This window comes from Aotus nancymaae, unplaced genomic scaffold (assembly GCF_030222135.1).
Source record: "Aotus nancymaae isolate 86718 unplaced genomic scaffold, 86718_ANA_hifiasm-v0.15.2.pri h1tg000036l, whole genome shotgun sequence".
NCBI lineage: Eukaryota > Metazoa > Chordata > Mammalia > Primates > Aotidae > Aotus > Aotus nancymaae.
This window is the reverse complement of record NW_026988450.1, coordinates 68,745,386-68,771,041: the sequence shown is the minus strand read 5'-3', so window position 1 is coordinate 68,771,041 and position 25,656 is coordinate 68,745,386. Positions and strand designations below refer to the sequence as shown.

The 25,656-nt window shown below is 40.7% G+C and overlaps 1 protein-coding gene across 10 annotated transcripts in view; it reads right to left on the bottom strand.

Moving 5' to 3' along the window:
• The window catches only part of COL14A1 (collagen type XIV alpha 1 chain), a 302,227-nt gene that overhangs the window by 27,381 nt on the left and 249,190 nt on the right, over positions 1-25,656 (bottom strand). For all 10 annotated transcript variants that reach the window (XM_012466432.2, XM_064384550.1, XM_064384551.1 and 7 more), the window contains 4 exons: positions 11,979-12,032; positions 11,440-11,511; positions 1,807-1,842; positions 728-794 (listed from right to left, as the gene is read on the bottom strand). In XM_012466432.2, the coding sequence (XP_012321855.2) occupies positions 728-794; positions 1,807-1,842; positions 11,440-11,511; positions 11,979-12,032 (229 nt within the window). The remainder of the gene's footprint in view (positions 1-727; positions 795-1,806; positions 1,843-11,439; positions 11,512-11,978; positions 12,033-25,656) is intronic.

Below are 25,656 nucleotides of genomic sequence, written 5' to 3'. Positions count from 1 at the left end.
CTGAGATAAAATATATAATCAGTGGGCAGAGGGGAAACGTGCAAAAGTGGTGGGTATCTAAGCAAATGGGCACTGAAATACAGTGCTATCAAAAAGCTCAAGTGAAATGAAGAAATGGGACAGGCATCATATCACGTTTGTTCTGATGTCATTTTTGGCACAAAACCCAAGTGTCTTATCATATCAAATGTCGGAGCAAGCCTGTCCATGTGTGTGTTTGTACTTTGGCAAACATCCTAAGAAATGAAGGAGAAGACCTTAGGCTAACCAGAAGGTAACAGATGTGAAATGGATAAGGAAATATTCATTTAAATCTTGCAAGTTAATAAAAATCAACACCATACATTGTCTTTCTGAGGTAGCTTCTGAGGATGTAGTCCGGCAGCTTTCAAGTGCTGAACACCTGAGAAAAAAAATCCTACTCACCTGGAGACTAGAAAGGAATAGAAGGTTTGATCTGGGCAGTCAAGTTAAATTTACATGGCAAACAGGCAGTTCTTGGGCCAATGACACAAAGGAATTTGGCTTTTGTACCATCGATGTAGAGCTCTAGGGTAATCTGTAATGATCTCTTTGATGGATCAGTGCTGGTCACCTGTAAAGCTTATGTGTATGCACCAAGACACTGCTTTAGCGGAGTCTTCCTTAGTGGTACATTCATGGGAAAAGCAAACTCTCTTTTGGATGAGTGTCACGGGAACAACCCCTGTAACCATTATATACTTACTCTGGATGAGCTGTTCACATACTTGACGTGCCACTGATCTCACCATGGCTTGAGACTGCAGGTCACCCTGAATTAAAGAAAAAGCACACTGCTGACTCAGCTACAAGCCCAGCCAACTATCAGGACTTCAAGGAAGTGGACCTGCCTCGCCCCATTGTTCCCATCAGGGATCTTTGGCTCCTAGAAACAGGTGGATTTGACTACCACGGTGCATGCAGAGAAGGAGTAAGCAATTTGACATTCACGGTGCAAGGTTTCTGGGAGTCCTTATTAGATTAACCAGCCCAAGTAAGCATTTCTGGTCCCACATTCTAAAAAATTTAATAGTTTTGAAACAAACCCATATATATTTAATGCCTCATTTATAGCCCTTTAGAGCTTATAAAATACAGCACTTTCTCAAGCAGTGGCTCATTTAATACTAATAGCAACCCAGAGGAAAGATGTTAAATCCATTTTATAGCTGAATAGCCTTAAACACACAGCCCAAGGTTTCATAGAAGTAATCAGATGAGCCCAAGGCCACTGCTGTTTCTGCTATAGCCAATGGCATAATTATATTAGCAACTGTACAATTTCTGAAAGGAGAGAGATGAGCCTTAAATTAAACTGAGTTCAGTCTTGGGGCCAGTTCTTTGGTTCTATGCCTGCCATTGTCTTCCCATGAACCCTGGAGCATCAAGAAACCCAGGAGCCCCATGCTGCCACTTGTCACTTGTCTAGAGTTTTGACTTTTCTGAAGGCTTTTCACATTTATGATATAATGTTCTTATCAAACTCACTGTGTAAATTATATAGGAGTGATTATCCCCAATTTATCCTCAAAGAAACGAGCCCAAGTTCATTGACCTGGATGGTTGCAGGTATGCAACTAGAAACTAGCTCTCCCAACTTCCATCCCACAGGGATTTTACCTTTGGAAAATGTGCTCACAGTCGAATGAATTGGGAAAAGGGAGAAACAGGGACTAGTGTAATAGCAATGAATAATAATGGTAATAAATGACCATTCTTTATCAGGCTTATGCAATGGAAGGGGTGCAACCAACTGGGGCCAGTAAACAGCCACAGGACACTTACCCGCTCTCCTCGCTCCCCCTTCGCTCCAGGGACACCCTGTAAAGATGGAAAATTGTTCAAGTTACTTATGATATTCCACTTAGCTAAGCTTGATAATCATGCATCTTTTCTTATTTTGTTAAGACATTTTTCTTAGCGCCAGTAATTCTGCAGCAAAAATCGTCGCACAACAACAGAAAATAGAGAGCAACCGGTAAGCACACCAAACATAAAAAGCTCGGTTAAGCATTCTACCCCTTCAGCTTTTTTATGCAGAGGCTTGGTATGTTTTGGCCACAAAATTGGAATCATGCAGCAATAATACTGCTTTGTAACACACTATTTTCACTGAGTAGGTCCTTTGCATCTTTCCATCCTAAACACCACCCTGTGTACTACTACTGAGGAGCCTTCATGATTTATTGCACAAATCTCTGCTGAATCGTTAAATTGTTTCAGCTTTTAAAGGAGTATCTCCAAAAGGATGGAAAAGCTCTCCTCTCAATTTAGGAGTTCAAGTCAGAGATAAGATTAGTGAAATCCCACAGCTTCACTCTAATTTCTGTCCAGCACGATGCCACACAATTCTCCCCAGTTTGGAAGCTCACATTTATGTGAATTCTCAACTGATTTATTATTTTATTATGTGGCTTAGCTACTCTTTGACCCATAAGAAACCTTGCCATTATTAAAATGAATCTACTTTGAAAATGGCATTTTCAGCATTTGTCCAATGAAATTACACATATAATGAAAAACACGTGTCTTCAGAAGGATTTCATATTTTTATTTCAACTCTGAGGCAATATTCATTGAACAACATTTTTATAGTCTCGACTAAAAGGAGAGTGAATGGAATTAATGGAATTTGCCACGTTGTCAGACTGTTTCCAGTTGTTATTTCAGTCTCAACAGGTTCCAAGCCAAACTCAGTATCTTCTTCAAAATCTCTAGTCAGTGAACAGTTTCACACATTCAAACTTCTGGTTTCACCCCATGGTGTTCAGGTAACCTGGCTTCCCAGAAAAGGAAAATGCCCTGACTTGTAGTGTTTGCTGATTTTGGAGGTGTAAGTGCTTCTATCACAGCTAATTTCAAGTTACAAATGTGCTGTCACCAAAGACGGAATTGGGAAGGGAAGAGAAATGCATGACTGACTCTCCTGTGCAGATACAAGCACCCTACCCTGGTTTGATCTTTTTTCTGCTCCTCCCTTGCCCTGCCATGTCTATTCAATGCACACAAACACACATACACATATACACACAAACATACACACGCCCATACACAGATACTTTATTTTTTTTAAGATGGAGTCTCTCCCTGTCTCCCAGAAAGGAGTGCAGTGGCACAATCTCTGCTCACTGCAACCTCCACCTCCCAGGTTCAACTGATTCTCCTGCCTCAGTCTCCTGAGCAGCTAGGACTACAGGCATGTGCCACCACATCCAGCTAATTTTTAGTAGAGACGGGGTTTCACCATGTTGGTCAGGCTGGTTTCAAACTCTTGACCTCAAGTGATCCACCCACTTCAGCCTCCCAAAGTGCTAGGACTACAGGAGTGAGCCACCACGCCTGGCTGACACATTTTTTTATTTAAACATAATGGTAGAATCTCAGTGTTGGGTATATAGGCATGGTGTTCACTCAAAATTCTTTCAATTATGTGTGTAATTTTTTTTTAATGCTAACACTTTGGAAAAAATGTAGGACACTGGACCTGCAAACTGGGTTAACTCTGAGTCTCTGTAAGATGAGACCACTAAATGAAGTGATCTCTGGGGTCCCTTATCAGTCTAACACATTATTCTTTTATGATATGGTCATTGTTCGAAAGCAGGGAGCGTAAGAAACAGAAATAGATGAAAAATACAAAGCCTGGGCTTCTGAGGGAAGAATTCCAACCTCTACAGAGAAAGAAGATCCTCACAATTTGTGACCTCTTATGTGAGTTTCATGAGGCAGAATCTGTGTCTAGCTTGTAGACTTCTGTATCCCCAGATCCTAGGACTGTGCATGGGAGTGGCAAATGTTCAAAAACCATGTGTTCACTAAATGAATGGCTGAATTTCACTTCAAGTGTGAATGGCAAGCCAATTTGTGTTTCATGTTAACTACGTTGATCGTAAAAAGATAGAATATGGCAGGGGGTGGGGGGCAGTGACTCACCCCTGTAATCCCAGCACTTTGGGAGGTTGAGGTGGGTGGATCACGAGGGCAACAGGTCAAGACCAGCCTGATCAATATGGTGAAACCCCGTCTCTACTAAAAACACAAAAATTAGCCAGGCGTGGTGGCACGTGCCTGTAGTCCCAGCTACTCGGGAAACTGAGGCAGGAGAACAGTTTGAACCCAAGAGGTTGAGATTGTAGTGAGCCAAGATTGTGCCACTGCACTCCAGCCTTGGTGACAGAAAAAAAAAAAAAAAAGACAGAAGACAACTATTTATGACACACCCAGGCAGTGGGCTTTAAAAGTATTAGAAAAAGAGTTGATTCCATTAAAAAAAAAGTTCCCAGTTCTATTATAAAAACTTTTTGCAAAAGTAAGATTTGCATAGCACACCCCTGCCCCAGCCCAAATTAGTTTTGGAAAGAAATGTATTGGCTGTGGCTTCTTCCCTCATTCCTCAGGCTTCACAACTGGACAGAGCTCTAAAGAGACATGAATGTGTACTGGTAGGACCAACTGGTGAAAATAACTAGCATCTTATCACTAAACAATCCTTAATGGAAACAGCTTCTCAAGTATTAGAGGCAAAACAAAAATAAAAATCTGCAAACAATACATATTCCATATTTTAATATATTAAGACACTGTAAATACTAGTAGCTAATACGTAGGCTGCTTTACCATGTTCCAAGCACTGTCCTCGTTGCTCTTAACATGTTAACGCAGTTAACCCTTATAACAGCTCTGCAGGATTAATTCATTCAATTCTTATGACAGTCCTATAAGATTAACTTATTTAATGCTTACAATACTCCTATAAGATTAACTCATTTATTTTTATTATTATTATTTTTTAGATGGAGTCTTCCTCTGTTGCCCAGGCTGGAGTGCAGTAGTGCGATCTTGGCTCACCACAACCTCCGCCTCCCAGGTTCAAGTGATTCTCCTGCCTCAGCCTCCTGAGTATCTGGGGTTACAGGCACGTGCCACCACACTCAGCTAATATTTATATTTTTAGTAGAGATGGTGTTTTACCATGTTGGTCAGGCTGGTCTCGAACACCTGACATTGTGATCCGCCTGCCTCGGCCTCCCAAAGTGCTGGGATTACAGATGTGAGCCACCACGCCCAGCTAAGTCATTTATTCTTTATAACAACCCTATATTATTCCCATTTTCCAGATATGGAAAATCATGCACTAAGGTCATCTCACTTGCTCAAGGCCATGCAATAAGGAAATGAAAAAAATGGGGCCTCCAGAATCCATGCACATCCCAAGAATACTCTACCACTCTGTCGAAAGAGAACCCTGCTCAGCAATTCTGCCAGCGCATACCTTCTATTCCAGGGAAGATAATATTTTCTCAATTAAAATAAAGCAAAACAAGCAAACATACCATACCTAAAGCCTAACTCTAGTAATTCAGGAATTAGGTTGCGACTTGAGCCATTTTTTAAAAATCCATTTTATCTTGAATAATTTTATTTCTGCACCAATACATTTTTTGACATTTTTCTGGCTATTCATGCTATCATTTATTAAACTGGCTTGTTTGAAAATGGTTCAAATCTAGAGAACACAATTATAGTGCAAACCTGATTGACAAGGCAAATGGAGAGCATCGGCTGTTGGCACCTTTTGGAATGTAGGGATGGGTGTGTTTAATTGGGTTTGAAATTCCTCAAACTCAGTCTCCTGATGCTGGTTATTAAGTAGCCAAAGGATGCAGCTAGGCAGTCTCAGTGAAAGATCTTTTTAATGAAATATCTGTATGGCAAGAAATTATATTTTATTCCAAATTCTCTGACATCGTTCCTTTGATTTTTACAAAGTAAAACAAAAACAAAATAAAAATTCCTGAGTAAGTGAAGGCGCATAACTCCACTAAAGTATGGTTTGAGGGAAAACACATATTCTCTGCAGATGTAGGCAGGAAAAAGTGGCACATTTTCCTTTAATTTTAGGAGCACTTGAAACGTAAAGAAAAGAAAATACAGTAGCTACATTCATAGATTCACCAAATTTTAGTGCAGGAAGGGAGAGGAAAGATCTTGTGGTTCAAGTCCCACATATTAAAGATGTCTGTTAAACAAAATCAAAACATCTTGGGCTTGCTTGAAAGGCCTCCCATGACCTGACCCCTCATCTATAAGAATATTCTTCCAATATGCTTCTGAACATCAGCCTAACTAGAATACAAACATACCTTCTTTTTTTTTTCTTTTTCTTTTCTCTCTTTTGAGACAAGAGTCTGGCTCTGTCACCCAGGCTGAAAGGTAGTGGCATGATCTCAGCTCACTGCAACCTCTGCCTCCTGGGTTTAAGCAATTCTCATGCCTCAGCCTACTGGGTAGCTGGGATTACAAGCACCCACCACCATGCTTGACTAATTTTTTTTTTAGTAGAGATGGGGTTTCACCATGTTGGCCAGGGTGGTCTCAAACTCCTGACCTCAAGACAGGATTCACCTGTCTTGGCCTCCCAAAGTGCTGGGATTACAGGCATGAGCCACCCCGCCCGGCCTTCTTTTTTTCTTTTAATAAATACATACTAAGTACTCTCTACGTGTTAGATACTGAGCTGGGGTCTAGAACACTACACAGGCATATATAAAATTTCTGTCCTTAAGGAACTATCCTTTTAATGGAGAGACAAACATCAACAGTTGAAATGCAGTACCTAACGTCCGCGAAGGGAAGGGTGACTTTACACCGGAGGTGTGCAGCCTTAAAGAAAGATTTGCCGGGAGCCCAACAGGTGGTGAAAAAAGAATGCAGCCCAGTAAGGCGAAAGAACATCCCAAAGGGCATCCCATGGGTTCTTCCATCCCCAAAGACCAATGTGTGAAATGCTATGCCATATCTTTCGGGAACTTTACATAATGTGTGACTGAACTCCAAGTGATGGGAGGAAGGCAATGCAAGCTGGAAAGGGAAGTAGGGGCCCATCCTACAGGGTCATGAGCGCTGTGCTGAACCACTGGACTCCTTCCTCCAGGGACAGGGAGGAGATTCAAGCCACGCAGTAACATGTAGGAGCTGCACTAAAAGATGTTCTGGTAGCTGGGAAATGGACTAGACCAGGGCTAAAGCAGAGGCCCAAGGGCCAATGACAGCTTCCTGGGATAGTCTTTGTGAACAGTGAGCAGGGCCTGAAGTGAAACTGCAGTAGTCATGATGGAGCTAGAGAAATAATTGAAAAATATTAAAATTTACAAAGACAGTGGTGCTCTGTGTTTACCTTATGTTTTTCTGCAACTGCCACCTAAGTGATGCAGTCTTTCCGTCTTTGTGGGTGGGAATCCTACCCAAATTCCAAGATCTCATCAAAATGCCCTCTCCTTCTGAAGCTGACACTCCCACCCCTCAGCTTAGGGGTCTCTCTTAATGGAGTTTTCTTTTTTCTTTCCTTTTTTTTGAGATGGAATTTTGCTCTTGTTGCCCAACCTGGAGTGCAATGGTGCGATCTCGGCTCACTACAACCTCCGCCTCGCGGGTCTAAGAGATTCTCCTGCCTCAGCCTCCCAAGTAGCTGGGATTACAGGCATGTGCTACCATGCTTGGCTAATGTTTGTATTTTTAGTAGAGATGGGGTTTCTCCATGTTGGCCAGGCTCGTCTCGAACTCCTGACCTCAGGTGATCCACCCGCCTTGACCTCCCAAAGTGTAGGGATTACAAGCGTAAGCCACTGCACCAGACCTTTTTCTTTTTTTTTAACGAATGAGAGGTTCTTATTTTGCCCCGGCTGGCCTCAAATGTGTAGCCTCACCTCCTCAAGTGCCAGGACAACCGGCCTGAGCCACTGTGGCTCCCTCTTAATGAAACTTTCATAGCAACTTCCTTGTCTTTCCCTTAAGGCATTTCACACTTTCTGTCCGTTATTACAGCTTCTTATATAAAAACATCATTCTTTCTAGAGTTCTCATATGTATGGAAAAATGTCTTGATGTCTTTTGTATTCCTCACGACCCCTCCCCACCAGGTAGTCTTATATGTGTTATGCTCATTCCCTAAACATTTTAAATGAATGAATTAGGAAACTGACATTCTGAAAGGCTAGATGATTTGTGCAAGTGATGTGGCTTACACAGCTACTTTGAGTCATGACAGGGCTGCATCAAGAACCCAGGAATGCTGACTTCTAATGCAATGATCTTTCAATGATATAACCCTGGACCTGTCTACCTGGCTGAACACATGTCCCCAGCCGTCAGCAGCTCTGTTGTGTGTTTTATCATTCTCTAACAACTGCAGGGGAGGAACCGTACCTAAGCCAATACTTAAAACTTAGGTAAGAATTAGGACCTCAGCAGCAGCAATATACAATCTGCCCTAGGGAGCCAGCAGCTGAAGGCAGAGTACACGAAAGCAAGCGTTTCTGGCACCCACTGTAGGAAACATGTTGCTATTTTCAGCAGTGCAGACTGTCCTTCTTGGTCCCTTTCCCTCCTGCCTTCCTAGACAGACATCCATGGGAAATCAATCAAGGCCTTAACACCATGACACAGAGCCTGCTGTCACAGTCATGCCAGTCTGGCAGCCAGCAAGCATCTGGGAGCCAGCGGGCCCAAAAAGTCTGGGCTGGACAGTTCAGAGAGCGACTTGCTTTTGGGAGGAAATCCCCAAGCCGCCTGTGGTATCCCTACCCAGTGCTTACAGACCAAATGGTTTCTGCCTCTGATCAAAGCGTCAATGGCAGGAAGACCCCTCCTGTTGCTATCAAGGACCCCTTTCTGCTGATTTATAACAAAAATAACATTTTTAACAAGTGTTTTATTTGTGGGAAAATTTTGTTAGTGTTTTTGTATATGCTACATTTAGAGTCTAATCTAGCACTACTATAGGCCAGGTGGGTGAGCAGGGTGCTATCGTAGTTACTCAGTGATTCCAGGTCTCATTCTAGCTCTCCACACCCCATGTCAACTCTCCCAAAGCTCTCAGGGCCTGCACTTCTTTCCTTCCCTCTTCCCCGTTCCATCCCTCTTGGGTCAGGATCAGTCTAGAACTTGCTTTTTCCTAGCCTGGCTTAGAAGAAACTAGTTCTAGGAGATGCCAGTAAGAACAAGAAACGCATGCCCAAATATATTTATTGTCTAACCAAATTAAACTAGTTTTGGGTGTTTTCTAATTTCACTTCTGGATGCCTCAAAGCTACTGATGTCCTAAAACTTCCCATGAATGAGAAACAGATTAGGCATGCAGTTTCTATGCATGTGGCTTCCACAGCTAGTTAGGGTCATGTCAGGGGCACTTCTTTGACAAGAACCCCTTGCTGTCTGGCACGGTGGATATATTTAAAACTCTGGCTCCCAGGAGCACAGTCTGGGAAGCAGACTGAAGTCAAACAGCAGACAGTATGTTTTTAAGTTTCTTTTCTGGTATGAAACAGCCTAGAATCAAACGAATATTTGTGTAAGTGATGTGGCTTACACAGCTACTTCTCAGTTTGAAATGATGTATCTCTACATGTTGTTTTCCATATTTACCCTTTTTGAGGGCTCATGAGCTTCTTGGATTTAGACTGATGTATTTTTCAATTTTTAGAAAAATGTCAGCCATTTAGTTAATCTTTTCTATAGCTCTTTCTTTTTTCACTGCAAGATAAGCTTGTAGTGAAAGAATGATGAAGACAGGGGTGCATGCATGCGTGTGTGTGTACATGCATTTTTTCATGTGCTCACACATGTGAGTTTCAGTGTATGTTTCTGTGTGATGGGTCATACTTGGCACCATGTTTTTGAATTAAGAAAATGGATGTGTGAAGATAAAGCAATCAGATTTTCTTCTGTGACCCATTACTAGGTTGATATAAAAAAAGAGATCTACAAGTATTTTGAATGACAGTGTAGTTGGAATAAAGATACAGCTGTATAAAGTGATTACTAAGAATAACATTTATTTGGATGTGCAAATCAGGACGTTTTGCTAAAATCAAGATTCATTTTTTATGTGCATAACCTGTATGGGTTTGTGTACCTGCATATGTCTCATGTGAATCATGGCCCAGAAAAGGATTCTGAGGATGAAATAATTTTATTAAAATGAGTTTCAAAAATAAGAGGAACAAGACTCTCTGGGTTGCTAGAGGAAGACAGGCCACTTTCAAAATGAGAACCAATATTTCTGTTCTATCTTATTTACTACAGTAGGCAGAAAAAAGGCCCCTCAAACTTCTATGCCCTAATTCCCAGAACCTATGAATATGATACCTTATGTGGCAAAAGGGACTTTGCAAATGTGACTTAAAAATTTGAGTTAAGAATTTGGGAATTATCTAGGGAGATTGGAGATTCAGGTGGCCTGAATGTAATCACATAGGTCCCGAAGAGAACCTTTCCTGGCTGTGGTCAGAGAGAAGTGGCTATGGCAGAAAAGCCAGAGAGATGCAACATTGCTGGCTTTGAAGATGGAAGTGGACCATAAGCCAAGGAATGTGGGAGGCCTTTAGAAGCTGAAAAGGCAAGGAAAGAGATTCTCTCCTGTTCCTCCAGAAGGGAAATATGGACACCTTGTCTTTAACTCCGTGAGATCCGTGCCAGACTTCTGACCGCAGAACTGTAAGATAACAAATTTGTGTTGTTTTAAGCCACTGAGATTGTGACAATTTGTTAAGTGGTAATAGGAATCTAATTCGCTAGACTCTTCCATCCTCATCCATCAGATTTCACCGCTCCACACATTCTTAGCGTGTTTACAGTCATACACATCTTTGCATTTTTCAATGTTTTAGTTTATAGATGCAGACTTAGCAATTCACAGATAATATCAGAATGGTGACTAACAGCAACACCTAGAAGGAACAACTTGAATGTCACCAGAAGATGCCAAGCGTGTCTCCAGAGGCCACGTAATACAATGACCTCATTTTACAGATGAAGAAACAGGCCCAGATGTGCCCATTTGTTTTTCTTTCACCTTATCCCTTCCCCTCCCATTGATCACATTTAAACACCAACCTAAGAGACGAGAAGTACAAAAATAAGAGGTAATGAGTTCTGTTCCTTGTGTTTTCACTTATTACACCTCTCATTTATGTGTGAGTGTGTGTTTTAATGGGAAATTCTGTCTTGGAGAATGTGGAAAAAAGTCTAATCTCACTCCCATTAAACCTAGAATTTCCCAAGCTTTGTATTTTTCCCTTTGGGAACCCGGCTTGATTAACACATAGCTGTTGTATCCAATCTCTGGAAACATGATATTGAGTTTACTTAGCCAAATACAGAATAGCAAGCAATAGAAACATACGTAAGCAAAAGCGTGACAGATTATTCCCTGTTAGGACCATTTATCTTTAGCCTTGGCATATGCACAATCTGATCTTCATCTTTATCCTAGGAGCTTTTCTGATTTCCTTTATGAATTCCCATGGAATCCAGTACTGAATACACATTTCTGACTAATAGAGATGCTGGTAAATTTAAACACATAAATAAACGTGACGACAGGACATACATCCTGACCGGCTACTGCTGCATACTCACGGGTGGTCCCAGGGCGCCTTGCGGTCCCATGCTTCCTGTGATGCCAGGGACTCCAGGGGCCCCAGGAATGCCCTAGAAGAGAGGTAGGAAAATGGAACAAAGTCAGGAATCACAAATTCTCATCAATGACAGCCAACTTTTAAGCGAGAGTAACAAATACATACCATGATAGCTTCCCTCCCCCTCATCACCAGGACCTCATTCCTCTTTTCAATTCCCAAAAATGGAGGGAAGACTTTTTTTAGTCTCCTCACTACAGGTCACGTGTAGTTCTTTCAAATTCAAGCCTTACTTCTGATTTAATAAAAGCTAAATCAAGGCAGGTGATCCTCTGGCAAAATGGCTCAGGATAGAATAATCAGGTAATATGGATACATTATCTTTTTAAAAAGTTTTAGGGAGAGTTCTATACCAAGGGATGAGTTGTTACACTATAGTAAATATGCTACTGAGTAAAAGATCTGGCAAAAGAAAACCTCTCAAAAGAAATGAAATGCTTTAAAGCAGAGTATGTCCCAGTAGTTTCTGAAAAGACTTACTATTGGCCCTGGTGGTCCTGGAGGTCCCGAGGAACCATCCTTTCCTGGAAGGCCCTGGCAAAAAGAAACACAGTGTGTCAGTTAAGCAGTTGCTTTCTATGGCTTTCAGAATGGGCTTGTCTAATTCCTTTTCATGTTTGGGGGTCTGGTCCTGCTGCTTGCTCTGGACTACCAAGGATTCACTGCCTTAACACTCTTCATGGAAATTGTTACTGGCAAGATGTTTGTGTCTGTTGGCTCCATTAAATTGTCCAGTGCAAGAATTTTAGGTATAAGAAATGCCACCTACAAACTGAAACAGGAACCTGCTTCCAAAAAGTGCTTTTACTAAACTAAGCATAACAAATGGGAAGATGATCCACAGCCATTAATGACCAGATGAAAAGATGAATTAGTGTCTTTCACGACCTAAGCGAGTCTTGGGCAGGGAATCCCTATCAGAGGGATCTGTCTTTCATTAGGAGTACGACAGTATCTGAAAGTCTGCAACCTCAGGAGTAAGCTGGAGGAGATTTGGGGGGATTTCTTGCGGCATGATGAGCTTCGACTACTTGGGCAGATTTTCTGAGTGTCATCGTGGGCTTACAGATGAGCAAGTGCTTGCTCCCTATTCTCTGGTGGAAGGATTTAAAGCAGAAAGCAAGCGATGTTCTTTATAAAAAATCTTCCTAAATTATAGAATATATGTGTATGTGTGTTATTTTTAATGTTAAGTGTTAAAAAACTGTAAGAGCTGGAATGACTTACTCCTAAATGTTTATAGCTCTTAAGTGTGAATGCTGGCCTTTCCAAAGCAGTTAACTTAAGAGAGAATCTTCGATCTAAATTTTTATCATATTCATAAAATTTCATAAAATTTGTCCTGAACACCACCTGATACTACAGGGAGAAAAGTGATTTTTCACCATGGGTTTGGTTCCCATTGGAATAATTATTTTCCAACTGAAACCTCTCCTGGCATCTTTGCAGACTTTCCCAAACCACTTTCTGAGATTCCTGCCATTTTTCCAGCGAGCCATCTTTTCCACTTATCTTACCATGAAAATCCATCTTTTATGTCTGTCCAACTCACATTATGTCTCCCTACCTCAAGGTGTCAAATAAAAGACAGCAGTGATAAGGCTGAGAGAAAGGAAATGGTGTATGAGTTAGGAGAATATGAGAGGTGGTGCAAAGACAGGGTGATACGGTTTGGCTGCATCCCCACCCAAATCTCATCTTAAACTGTAACTCCCATAATTCCCACAAGTCATGAGATGGACCTAGTGGGAGGTAATTGAATCATAGGGGCAGATCTTTCCCATGAGGTTCTCATGATAGTGAGTGTCTCAGGAGATCTGATGGTTTTATAAATGGGAGTTCCCCTGCACACGCTTTCTTGCCTGTTGTCATGTAAGACATCACTTTCCTCTTCCTTTGCCTTCTGCCATGATCGTGAGGCCTCCCCAGCCATATGAAACTGTAAGTCAATTAAACCTCTTTCTTTTATAAATTACCCAGTCTTGGGTATGTCTTTATTAGCAGCATAAGAACAGTAATACGCAGGGGCAGGATGAGTGTGGAGGAGAAACACTGGTCAGCAAGGCCCTTCACCACGCTCTCAACTTCAGAATGATAGCAAGTTAAAAACCAGATGAGGCAGAGGATGCACGGGCTCACCGGTACCTGTGGGTTTCCTTTCCTCCCTGGGCACATGGCTTAGCTGTTTTGCAGCCTCTCTGCAATTGTGCTGGAGCCACATGGCTGAGCTCTGGCCAATGAAAACGGGCGACTTTCAGTTGTGGCTCATAAAAATTTCCAGTGGGTGATTCTACACTTTATTTTCTCACTCTGAAGCAATTTTAAAGGCCAAATGTTGAAGATGAGAGTGTTCCAAGATGGAAAGACCCTGAGTTTCTACACGACTGTGTGGAGCAGGGACTTCCTACCCCCCATTCCTCCACCCACCTTTGCTGACAGCTCAGGATTGTGAACAAACAATAAACTTTCATTGTATTTCATTTCATTGCATTAAACCACTGAGATTTTAGGGTTGTTTATTTAATTGCTATCCAATTCTATATATAAGTTAGCATTTTTATTTTCACTACTACTTATTTCTTTCACTTCAGCCAAAAATATTAGTATTGATAAACCCTGATACAGATTACATTATACACACATGTGCACAGGTCCTTAAATCTGCTAACTAAACAATAAAAATTAATACTGGTATAAGTTGAACTAACCTATTTTATTTTTTTGAGACAGTCTTGCTCTGTCACCCAGGCTGGAGTACAGTGGCACAATCGCGACTCACCACAGTCTTGACCTCCTGGGTGCAAGACATCTGCCCACCTCAGCCTCCCACATGGCTAGGACTACAGGCATGTGCTATCAGGCCTGGCTAATTTTTGTATGTTTTCTAAATATAGAGTTTCGTCACATTGCTTAGGCTGGTCTTGGACTCCTGGGCTCAAGTAATCAGCATGCCTTAACCTCCCAAAGTGCTGGGATTATAGGCATGAGCACTGCATCCAGCCAGTGAGTTATTTTAAATGGTGTTTAAATGTAGTATGCCCAGGAAGAAGGGCAAAAGCAATCAGAATATGTGATAGATGAACAGAACATTAGAACTCATCCTTTCCAGTTCCTTCATATTACAAGTGGGAAAACCTGGGGCCAAGAGAGGGTTGAAAAGAAACCTATTTTTTTAAAGGAGTTTTTAATAATATATTCTTATTTCTGAGATGAAGTTCTCAGAAAAATGAACCCTGGACACATATTCACTAACTTAAGGAGACATTTTCAAAAAGGCAGCCTTTGCTTCCTGCTTTAAAGCTCTTCCAGCACCAGATAGGGAGTGAACATGCACACACGCGTGAGCCCACAGAGGACACGTGGGCGACACAACTGCCCAGCAACCAAAACTGCAGTGTTATGCCAGGAGTTCTCCCTCAGTCTCTGCCCGGCTGTGTCCAGAGGCGGAACATTCCAAAAACAAGTGAGGAGAAACTTTTTCACAGAAGGAGGCAAGCTGCAGGAAAGAAACTGCAGAAAACTGCATTGCTCCAAGGAAGAGCAGCAGGAAATAACATATTTATCCCCCTCTCTCAACCATGTGAGAAGGAGGTTAAAAAACAACCATCTGTCAGTGCTCTCATCTATGACACTGGGAAGAGGTTTGAACTCACTTGATTTATGGACACCATGTGCTTATCATCTGGAAGGAAAGATGAAATGTTGCTCCTCCCTATGAGCTCAATTTGGTGAAAGGGTTAGTGCTTCAGTCTGATCAAATCAAAAGCGGAGGCTGCAGCTGGGTGTGCTGGCTCACAACTGTAATCCCAGCATGTTGGGAGGCTGAGGCAAAAGGATCGCTTGAGCCCAGGAGTTCAAGACTAGCCTGGGCAACGTAGAAAGATCCCACCTCTACCAAAAAAAAAACAAACAAACAAAAAAAACGGAGCTTGGTGTGGTGGCTTGCACCTATAGTCCCAGCTACTCTGGAGAATTGTTTGAGCCCAGAAGGTTGAAACTTCAGTGAGCTGTGATCACACCACTGTATTCCAGTCTGGGTGACAGAGTGAGACCCTGTCTCAAAAAAATAAATAAAGCAGAGACTGGACAAGATGTTTGTTTGCTTTAAGTTCTACCTAAAGAGAATTCTCAAAAGTTGGAATTTCTTTGTTCTCTCCTTTTTTGAGGGCAGACATTATGTTTTATTCATTGCTACATTCCTAACACTTTTAACACATTGCTGGCACAAACTAGGTACCACACATGGCCAGGCGCAATGGCTCACACCTGTAATCCCAGCACTTTGGGAGGCGGAGGAGGGCGGATGACCTGAGGTCAGGAGTTTGAGACCAGCCTGGCCAACATGGTGAAACCCTGCCTCTACTAAAAATACAAAACTTAGCCAGACATGGTGGTGAGTGCCTGTAATCCCAGCTACTTGGGAAGCTGAGGCACGAGAATCACTTGAACCCAGAAGGTGGAGGCTGCAGTGAGTCAAGATTACGCCAGTGCACTCCAGCCTGGCAAACAGAGTGCGACTCCGTCTTAAAATGTACTGCACAAAAAAATTCTTAACTTGAATAAAATTGAGGTTTCTGCTCTGCTTATCATGTTGAATAAGTGTGAACTACAGGTAGAATGAGTCTGGAAATGTGTAGGGCAAGGGGAATGTTGGTGTTACTCCTTTTGCTCTTGAACCCTCCGCAAGTGTGTCAAAAAGACATCAGGAGTCATCCTACCCTCAGAAGCTGAAATTTCATTTTAGTAAAAGCTTAGGGTTAGGATCCTAGAAGCAGACCCAGATCCTTGTGTATTTGACTTATTGCAGGAGTGTTCTTGGAAGAAACCTGTAAGGTAGTAAAGGAAGCAGGGTAGCGCCAGGGAAGAGGTTAGGTAGAGTAGTGAGTTATCTAAACCTCTGCGTGATCCCACAGGGAGCTCTGGAGTGTAAATTACACATCAGAGTTGACCCACAGTAAGATTCTATGAACGATATGAGTTAGTCATTGACCAAGGGCCAAGATAACATTTCCAAGGGCAGTTATCTGGAGAAGGGGACAATTATGAGTTGTTAGCAGTCAGCACCATAGCAGCTGGAGATGTAGTTCACCTGCCAGGTAAAGGGGGTCCAATCAGGGCACCAGTAGCATCCACTACAATGCATTTTATTCTGGCCCTTTTTTTCTTGGACTGTCATGAAATACTAAAAACACTTTGGTTTTAATGGTTCAGAGACAAAGGTGGGTTTTTGTTTTTGTTTCTGTTTTTTGAGATGGAGTCTCACTCACTTTGTTTCCAGGCTGGAGTGCAGTGGCACAATCTCAGCTCACTGCAACCTCTGCCTCCCAGGTTCAAGAAATTCTCCTACCTCAGCCTCCTGAGTGCCTGGGATTACAGGCATGCACTACCACGTCCAGCTAATTTTTGTATTTTTTGTAGAGACAGGATTTCACCATGTTGGCCAGGCTGGACTCGAACTCCTGACCTCAAGTGATCCACCTGCCTCGGCCTCCCAAAGTGCTGGGATTACAGGCATGAGCCACCATACCCAGCCAAGAACAAAGGTGTTCTTAAGACTACTGTGAGTTATCTGTTTGCATTATGCCAAATTAAAATTTCCTTATTACAAATTGTGATAACTAAAAGGACATTACCCTTAACACCATTTCAAAAACACAAAGCCATTTTTTCTAAAATTTTTTCTTCACCTTAGAAAATTAAAGATGCTCACATTTTCCATCTCATAAAATCATTTTATTTTTAAGCTCTAAAATGACACCTGTAAATCTACCTTTGAAAGATTTTTATCTGGAAGCCTTGCATTTGTCCAGAAATGTCTGTACAGGTACTACACGCTGGGCATTCTGCTAGACTCTAGGTAGACAATGATGAACAAGACGGTCACTCTTCCAAGAGTTTACAGTTTTGACAATAGTCAGACAATGAAAAGAAACCAACAATGTGCTATGCTGAAAGACTATAGAGTTCCAACGGGAACATGTAGGCAGAGCACTTAATCCAGGCTTCGGGATACAGACAAATTTTCACAGAAGAGGTGAAATTTAAATCAAGTAATCACAATGATTGGGCCCATGGCATTAGTTTCTCTATTCATGCACGACTGCATGTTACAGCTGTCACTGAGCAAGCCAGTCAACTCTAATAAGGGCAGCGTTCAGGCCCTTCTTCTCACATCTTCACTTCAGGGTGAGGAGCAGTAGCAGAAGCTTTTTATATAAAAACAATAGACTTGGTGAAAAGAAAAATTTTGCAAAATATCTGCATTTTGTGGGGTAAATTAATTGGCGAATTCCAGCTTTGTCATTCAGCCTAACTATAATCAAAGCTCATTGAATGGTCTTCAACTATTAAGAGCTAAAAAGGTACTTGCATTTCCCAAAACCTTTCTATATCTATAAATTTTCCATTTCACACCGGGGAGTCAATCTAAGAAGATGCGTGTTTAGGGATTAAGCGGCCTCATAAAAAGCAGAACACTTGGCCAGGCACAGTGGCTCATGACTGTAATCCTAGCACTTTGAGAGGTTGAGGAGGACGAATCACCTGAGGTCAGGAGTTCGAGACCAGCCTGACCAACATGGTGAAATCCCATCTCTACTAAAAATACAAAAACTAGCTGGGTGTGGTGGCTTATGCCTGCAATCCCAGCAACTCGAGTGGCTGAGCCAGGAGAACTGCTTCAACCCGGGAGGTGGAGGTTTCAGTGAGCCGAGATCGCGCCACTGCACTCCAGCCTGGGTAAGAGAGTGACTCTGTCTCAAAAACAAACAAACAACAAAAATCAGAAAACTTAAGCAATGTACAATACGATGAATATTAGAAAACAGGAGGTTAAACAATAAGCATAATATGTGAATTCACTTAGGCAGACAATTTTCTTTTTAAATGCATGAAATCAGTCACCCAACAGGCAGGGATTTTTTTTTTAATAACATGAATAGCTCTAGGCATTTTTCCTGTTTAATACTCCTACCTCAAAATATTAGTATGCACCCACAGTCCACATTAAAAATAATTCTTGCTATAAAAACTTGAAAGATTTTTATAATTTGTTTTTAAAAACATTTGCCTATGGGCAACTTATTAAATTATGGTTGGCTATGATTTATCAACAAAAGTATATCTAACCCACAATTTGCTTTCAAAATGACTAAGATTTGAATAAACACTAAATTTAACTATGGCTGAAACTGGCAAAGCATATACAGACATTTACTTAAACATTTCTTAATTTCCATTTTTCAGTTTTCTTTTCCATACTTTAGAACAAATATAAGTGTGTGTGTCTTTTTTAAGTCTCTAAACATTTTTTGGTAGGCTCTTTAAAAGTTTGTAGTTTCTAGGTACTGTGCTTATGGTATCTAAAAAACTGACTCGTCCATAAATAGTGTTGCAACTGAAATTCAAGTCAGAAGAGAGAATATCTATGTTTCTGTAGCCAGCAGAAATACTGCTTAAAACTAGTGACTCAATTATGATATTCTTCATTCATGCCTTCGTTGAAGCCAACAATGGTAGGTCATGATATTAACCTTAAGATTCTGGCCAATTGTGAAGGTCATTCAACTGACACTACATTCTTGGGTAGAGTGGGTCTGTAAGCAGCTGGCAACAGATGAATTTGTTGAAAGGGGCCAGGCTCAAGCAGTCAGGGTTAGAGAAATGCTTGAAGAAACCCCCATTGCACCATTTCAACCCTGTGGCATGGCTCTGGACTTCTGTAAGCAGACCAGTGTGGCAGTCAGCCATTAGAAATAAGGCTGCTACTTGCAGCAAAGGATTAAGATCAACCACCAGATTGAGGCCAAGCAACTAGAAGCCACAGACTCTGCAAACAATGTCCCAGGCTAGAGATCCGAGATCAATCCTTGCATTGGGTCACACGGGAATTTTCAGTAACACAAACATGTACATACGTGCATTAAAAATGTATATATATATGCACAGATAAATATAAACATCTATATATATATTATATACATATACTATTTTATTTTATTTACTTATTCATTTATTTTTAAACTTTTATTTTAGGTTCAGGGGTACATGTGCTGGTTTGTTGTAAACTGCATGTCACAGGGGTCTGTCGTACAGATTATTTTGCTACCCAGATAATAAGCATAGTATCCAACAGGTAGTTTTTTGATCCTGATCCTCCTCTCTCCCTCCACCCTCAAGTAGGTCCCAGGGTCCATTTTTCCCTTCTTTGTGCCCATATGTACTTAATGTTTAGCTCCCACTTATAAGTGAGAACATGTGATATTTGGTTTTCTATTCCTGTATCAGATCACTCAGGATAATGGCCTCCAGCTCCATCCATGTTACTTAAAAGTACATTATCTCATTCTTATAGCCAAGGCAATCCTAAGCAAAAAGAACAAAGCTAGAGGCATCACACTTCATGACTTCAAACTATACTACAGGGTTACAGTAACCAAAAGAACATGGCACTGGTACAAGAACAGACACATAGACCAATGGAGCAGAATACAGAACCCAGAAATAAGACCACACACCAACAAGTATCTGATCTTTGACAAACCTGACAAAAGCAAGCAATGGGGAAGTGACTCCTTACTCAATAAATGGTGCTGGGATAACTGGCTAGCTATATGCAGAAGATTGAAACTGGACCCTTTCCTTATACCATATACAATCATTAACTCAAGATGGATTAAAAATTTAAGTGTAAAACCCAAAACTATAAAAACCCTGGAAAATGACCTAGGCAGTACCATTCAGGACATAGACATGGGAAAAGATTTCATGACAAAGATGCCAAAAGCAATTGCAACTAAAGCAAAACTTGACAAGTAGGCTCTAATTATACTAAAGAGCTTCTGCACAGCCGAAAAAAACAAAAAACAGAAAACAAAAAACAATCAACAGACTAAACAGACAACCTACAGAATGGGAGGAAATTTTTGCAAACTCTGCATCTGACAAAGGTCTAATATCTAGTATCTATAAGGGATTTAAACAAACTTACAAGAAAAAAAACCCAAACAACCCCATTAAAAAGTAGGCAAAGGACATGTATGTCTTCTTTTCAAAAGAAGCCAATAATCTTATTTTTAAAAAGCTCAATATCACTGATCATTAGAGAAATGCAAATCAAAACCAATGAGATATCATCTCACGCTAATCAGGACGCCTATTATTAAAATGTTAAAAACAAAACCAAACAAAAAGACAGATACTGGCAAAGTTGTAGAGAAAAAGGAATGCTTTCCTACTATTGGTGGGAGTGTAAATTAGTTCAACCATTGTGGAACACAATGTGGTGATTCCTCAAAGACCTAAAGATGGAACTACCATTGAACCCACAATCCCATTACTGGGTATATACCCAGATGAATATAAATTGTTCTGTTATAAAGACACATGCATGTGTAAGTTCACGGCATCACTATTCACAATAGCTAAGACATGGAATCAATCTAAATGCCCATCAATGATAGACTGCATAAAGAAAATGTAGTATATAAACACTGTAGACTACTATGCAGCCATAAAAAGGAACAAGATGATGTCCTTTGCAAGGACATGGATGGAGCTGGAGGCCATTATCCTTAGCAAATTTATGCAGGAACAGAAAAACCAGATTCTGCGTGTTGTCATTTATAAGTGGTAGCTAAATGGTGAGAACACACGGACACACAGAGGGAAACAATACACACTGGGACCTGTCAGTGGGTGAAGGATGAGAGGAGAGAAAGAATCAGGAAAAATAATTAATGTATACTAGGCTCAACAGCTTAATACCTGAGTGGTGAAATAATCTATGCAACCAACCCCCATGTCGCATGTTTGCCTACGTTACAAACCTACATATCTTGTACATGTACCACATATACTATTTTATTTTTATTTTTATTTCTGGGATATATGTGCAGGAGGGGCAGGCTTGTTACATAGGTAAACATGTGCCATGGTGGTTTGCTGCATCTATCGATCCATCACCTAGGCATTAATCCCAGCATGCATTAGCTATTTATTCTAATGCTCTCCTTTTCCAACCCTACCCCACAACAGGTCCCAGCGTGTGTTCTTCCCCTCCCTGTGTCCATGGTATGTCATTGCTCAGCTCCCACTTATAAGTGAGAACGTGTGGTCTACATATACCATTTTTAATATATACATATTTATTTATAATTTAATTTATATATATAGAAATATAAACATATATACATTTTTAGTAACCTGCAGTGATGACTTCAGTGAATTAAAACAAAAAAATACCAGCAATAGTCTACCAAAAAAATCACTTAGACATCAGTAGGTCTCATACAATATATTATCTAGTAATTCCAAAACCTAGCTGGAATCATTAAGAGTTTTAAAAGTATACATTCCTAAATCGTGCCTAAAACCTTTTGTATCCAATCTCTGAGGATGAATTCCAGGAAACTGTATATTAAAACATAAAACAGTAATCCAATGACTTAAATTGGGAAACTGCTGGTTTACCAATATAAAAGGCATGTCCTGACGCTGAAGGACAGCGTTAGAACCAGAGTGCAAAGCAGATGTTACTATTTGTACCATGCCTGTGTCTCAAATAAAGACACTTTCAGAAGTATCCTTAGAGTCAGTAATAACAGGGAAATAAACACGTCCTAGTAGCTGTTCTGTTCTCAGATGTGCCCAGGTATGCCACTATCCAGGTAAAGGTGTAAAGTGATCAAGAAATCATATTTTTATGGGTGAAGTATCAGTATCTACTTCATCAAGAAAGTAACTCACACTGGGTTCTCATTGATCAAAAATGCTGGGTGAGACATCTTCCGTGTTGAAGTCCTGCTTATTAAATATCTCTTTTGAGAAAGATTTTCTCACAAATCCCACAGTGATCTTTACTAGTATAATTTTGTGGGAAGAGTGAAGTGTAGGGGCCAGGCAGATGGATTAAAATCCTGGCTCTAACACTTACAAGCTGTGTGGCACCATTTCTTCAGTTTCTGAGCTTTAGATTCTTTGTAAAATGGGGATAACAATGCCTAGCACCCATAGTTATTCTGAGGATTAGAGAACATAATATTTGTAAAGCACCTGCACAGATTCAAAAATTAATAATAGTGATTGCTGCTATTTTTGTTAAATAATCTGATTATTAAAATAATCTGTTAAGTCTCAGTTGCACATACCATCATCATTGTGATTGATTGTACAAAGGCTTTTTGGGATTTTATAAAACCCATCTAGACCCACAAAGAAGAAAATCAAATTATTCCCTCCACTAGTTTTGTGATGGTATTTACACATCCTCTTCAGAAGGAGGGAGATACTCAAGGGAATAATTATCATGAATCTTAGTATTTTACAAAATATTTGATAGATATTTCATCACCACTTAACATTTATAAAAATTAAATCCAGATAGTTGACTCAAATTCAATTTCTCAAGTGCAATTCATGTCTAACTCACTTTTGATGAAATGGGATAATCATCATGAATATATCCTTTGTAGATGTAAAACCTGCCTAATCTAGAAACATGCTTCCAGTATTCTTGTGAGGTGAAATCCAAGAAAAAAATGTTTAACTTGCTTTTAAAAACAGAATTTTCTATTTCTTTAGTCTTCTAAGGCATCTTGAAATGTCAAGTGCAAGCCTTATAAAATATTATAAAATGTCCAGACTCATTAAATTTCCTTGAAAATAGTGAATACTAATAATACTAGCTAAAATCACACTTTTGTAGAGAAATGTTTCATATGAATTAATCTCCATGACAATTCTATGGAGTCAAATATTATTTTTTCCACTTTACTGCTGAGGAAAGTGAGGTTTGGAAACACGAAGTAATCCATGTCAGGCCTGTTCTTCCCAGTTTTCCAAAGGACCACCCTGATGTCTAGGGTGGAGACTGAGAAATCCACCATGTATTAGAGGAGCTCAAAGATCACAGATACCAAGGAAAGAAGAGGAAGAAGACGAGAGAGGTGACAAGATTTACAGTGCAAATGAAAAATGGGACCAAAATGCTTTCTGTTGGAATGACCTGGAATGGAAACTGAATGCCTAAATGCATTTGGCTATTAAATATGAACTTGCACTATTGCTTTTTAAGGTGTGTTCCTGTAATCTATTGGCTGCCTAGCAAGAGGCTGAAACTAGTTCAATGAAGAAGTCCAGTTTTTACTGGACTTGCTTATGGCCTCAGGCCCAGAGTTGAATAAGAGCTACCACTAAGAGTCAAAGATTCCCCTTGGGAAAAGCTAGAATAAGCTAGAAACATTAGAAGAAAAGATGTTTCATCTTCTCCTTTTTATTATTTATTAAGATCTCTCTTCTTCTAGGCTAAATTCAGGGATACTATTAGCTTCAGCTTCAGGAAAGAGGTGCTAACCTTTCCCTAAGCTTACAGTCAAGGTGATGACACCTGGTTTGTGCTTTAAGTTTGTGGCTGTCAGTAAGAGAAGACAAAGACTTGGCCAGATGTGGTGGCTTGTGCCCGTAATCCCAGCACTTTGGGAGGCTGAGGCAGGAGACTTGCTCGAAACCAGGTGTTTGAGACTGGCCTGGGCAATATAGCGAGACCCCCATCTCTACAAAAAATAAAAATTAAAAAAAATTAGCCAGACATGGTGGTACAAACCTGCAGCCCTAGCTACTTGGTAGGCTGAGGTGGGAGGATCACTTGATCCCAGGAGTTTGAGGCTGCAGTGAGTCATGATTGCACCACTGCAATCCAGCCTGGGCCACAGAGGGAGATTTTATCTCTAAAAATTAAAATTAAAATAAGTACATAAACAAGAGAAGGCAAAGACTTAAAAGGAAGAAGAATGAGCAGTAAGGAATAGCCCACCACCCTTACCACACACCTCACTCACCTACTCCTTATACTGTCTAAGGAGCTAAAAGCACCCATTGAAGAGCATGGAAAACGTTTGCTGCAGCTTCCTCCTCCTTTCCCTAGAGTAGGCTTTACTCACGCAGAATCAGGGAAATGAAGGCACAGTAACATTAAGTGATTTAAGTGCTCAGAGTGGAGGAAAATAAAAAGCTCTGTCTTCCTGATTTTCTAGACAGTGAATCCTGACTGGGGAGTTTTCTGGAAGGGACTTCTCAGTTATTTCAGTACTAGGTCTCATCATCCTGCGTTTGCTCTCTGTCTGTTCTATGCTACGGTTGTTATTTTTGTTGTAATTATTTTTTTCCCCAAATGTAGCTTTGCCTTTTAGGATGGCCCGAGGAGGACCAGAAATAATTGCAAGGCGTGCATGCTTATTCTATAAATAGCCCCTCCTCTCCCACTGCCCAACCAGGGAAAGCTGGCCCTGCAATGCAGCACGTCTTCTGGGGTGCTTCATGTCCAAGATCTGTCCCACCGTGAAAGTTGTACTGGGCCTCCTACCTTACAATCCTGCCCTGTAACTATTAATATCTAACTGTGTTAGAACTGGACTATCCTTAAGTTCTCAGATCAGTTGACTAAACAGATCAGAGTCACCTAAACAACTGTTTTTAATCCATTCTTCATTTCTTCTTTCCTTCTCTACTGCCTCTGAGAAGACCCTTTTGTTTTTCTAGTCCCAGGGAACAGCTATGCTCTTATCCCATCGTTCCATCTCTTCTGGGTAAACAGTCTACAAACTGTCTCCCTCGCCACTGAAGCTCTCTTCTCTTCTGGATTCTTCTCTGCAGGCAGTAATGACCAACTCTTTCCAGGCTGAGCATAGTACGTGGCATATTGTATGTGCTCAATTAAGACATGGCTGATTGATGCAACCTCATGAGAGAACGTGAACCAGAAAAAAAAAAAAAAAGACATGGCTGATTGAAAAAAATATGTGGTCATTCCCTCAAGCAAGGCAGCCATGTTACACAATTTCAGGGGCACCATTATGTTTCATTCTGTGTGGATGTGATTCCCTTCTATTGCACATTGAAATGATACTGCCCTCAAATATCTCTTCTAAAAAATCATCATAGGATTCATACATTCTTTTCTTTAAATATGGCCCTATAAAGAACGAGTATCCTTGAAAATCCAGTTTGTAAAAGCAAGTCCACTCCACCTACGTTTTCAAAGTAAGAATCAGACATACCCTAAAAGTCTGACTTCCAGATTGGAAAAGAGAGGAGAATAAAATCCAAGTACAGATATCTTATCACTTTATTACAGCTCTGTGACTTTTAATCCTATAGAAGA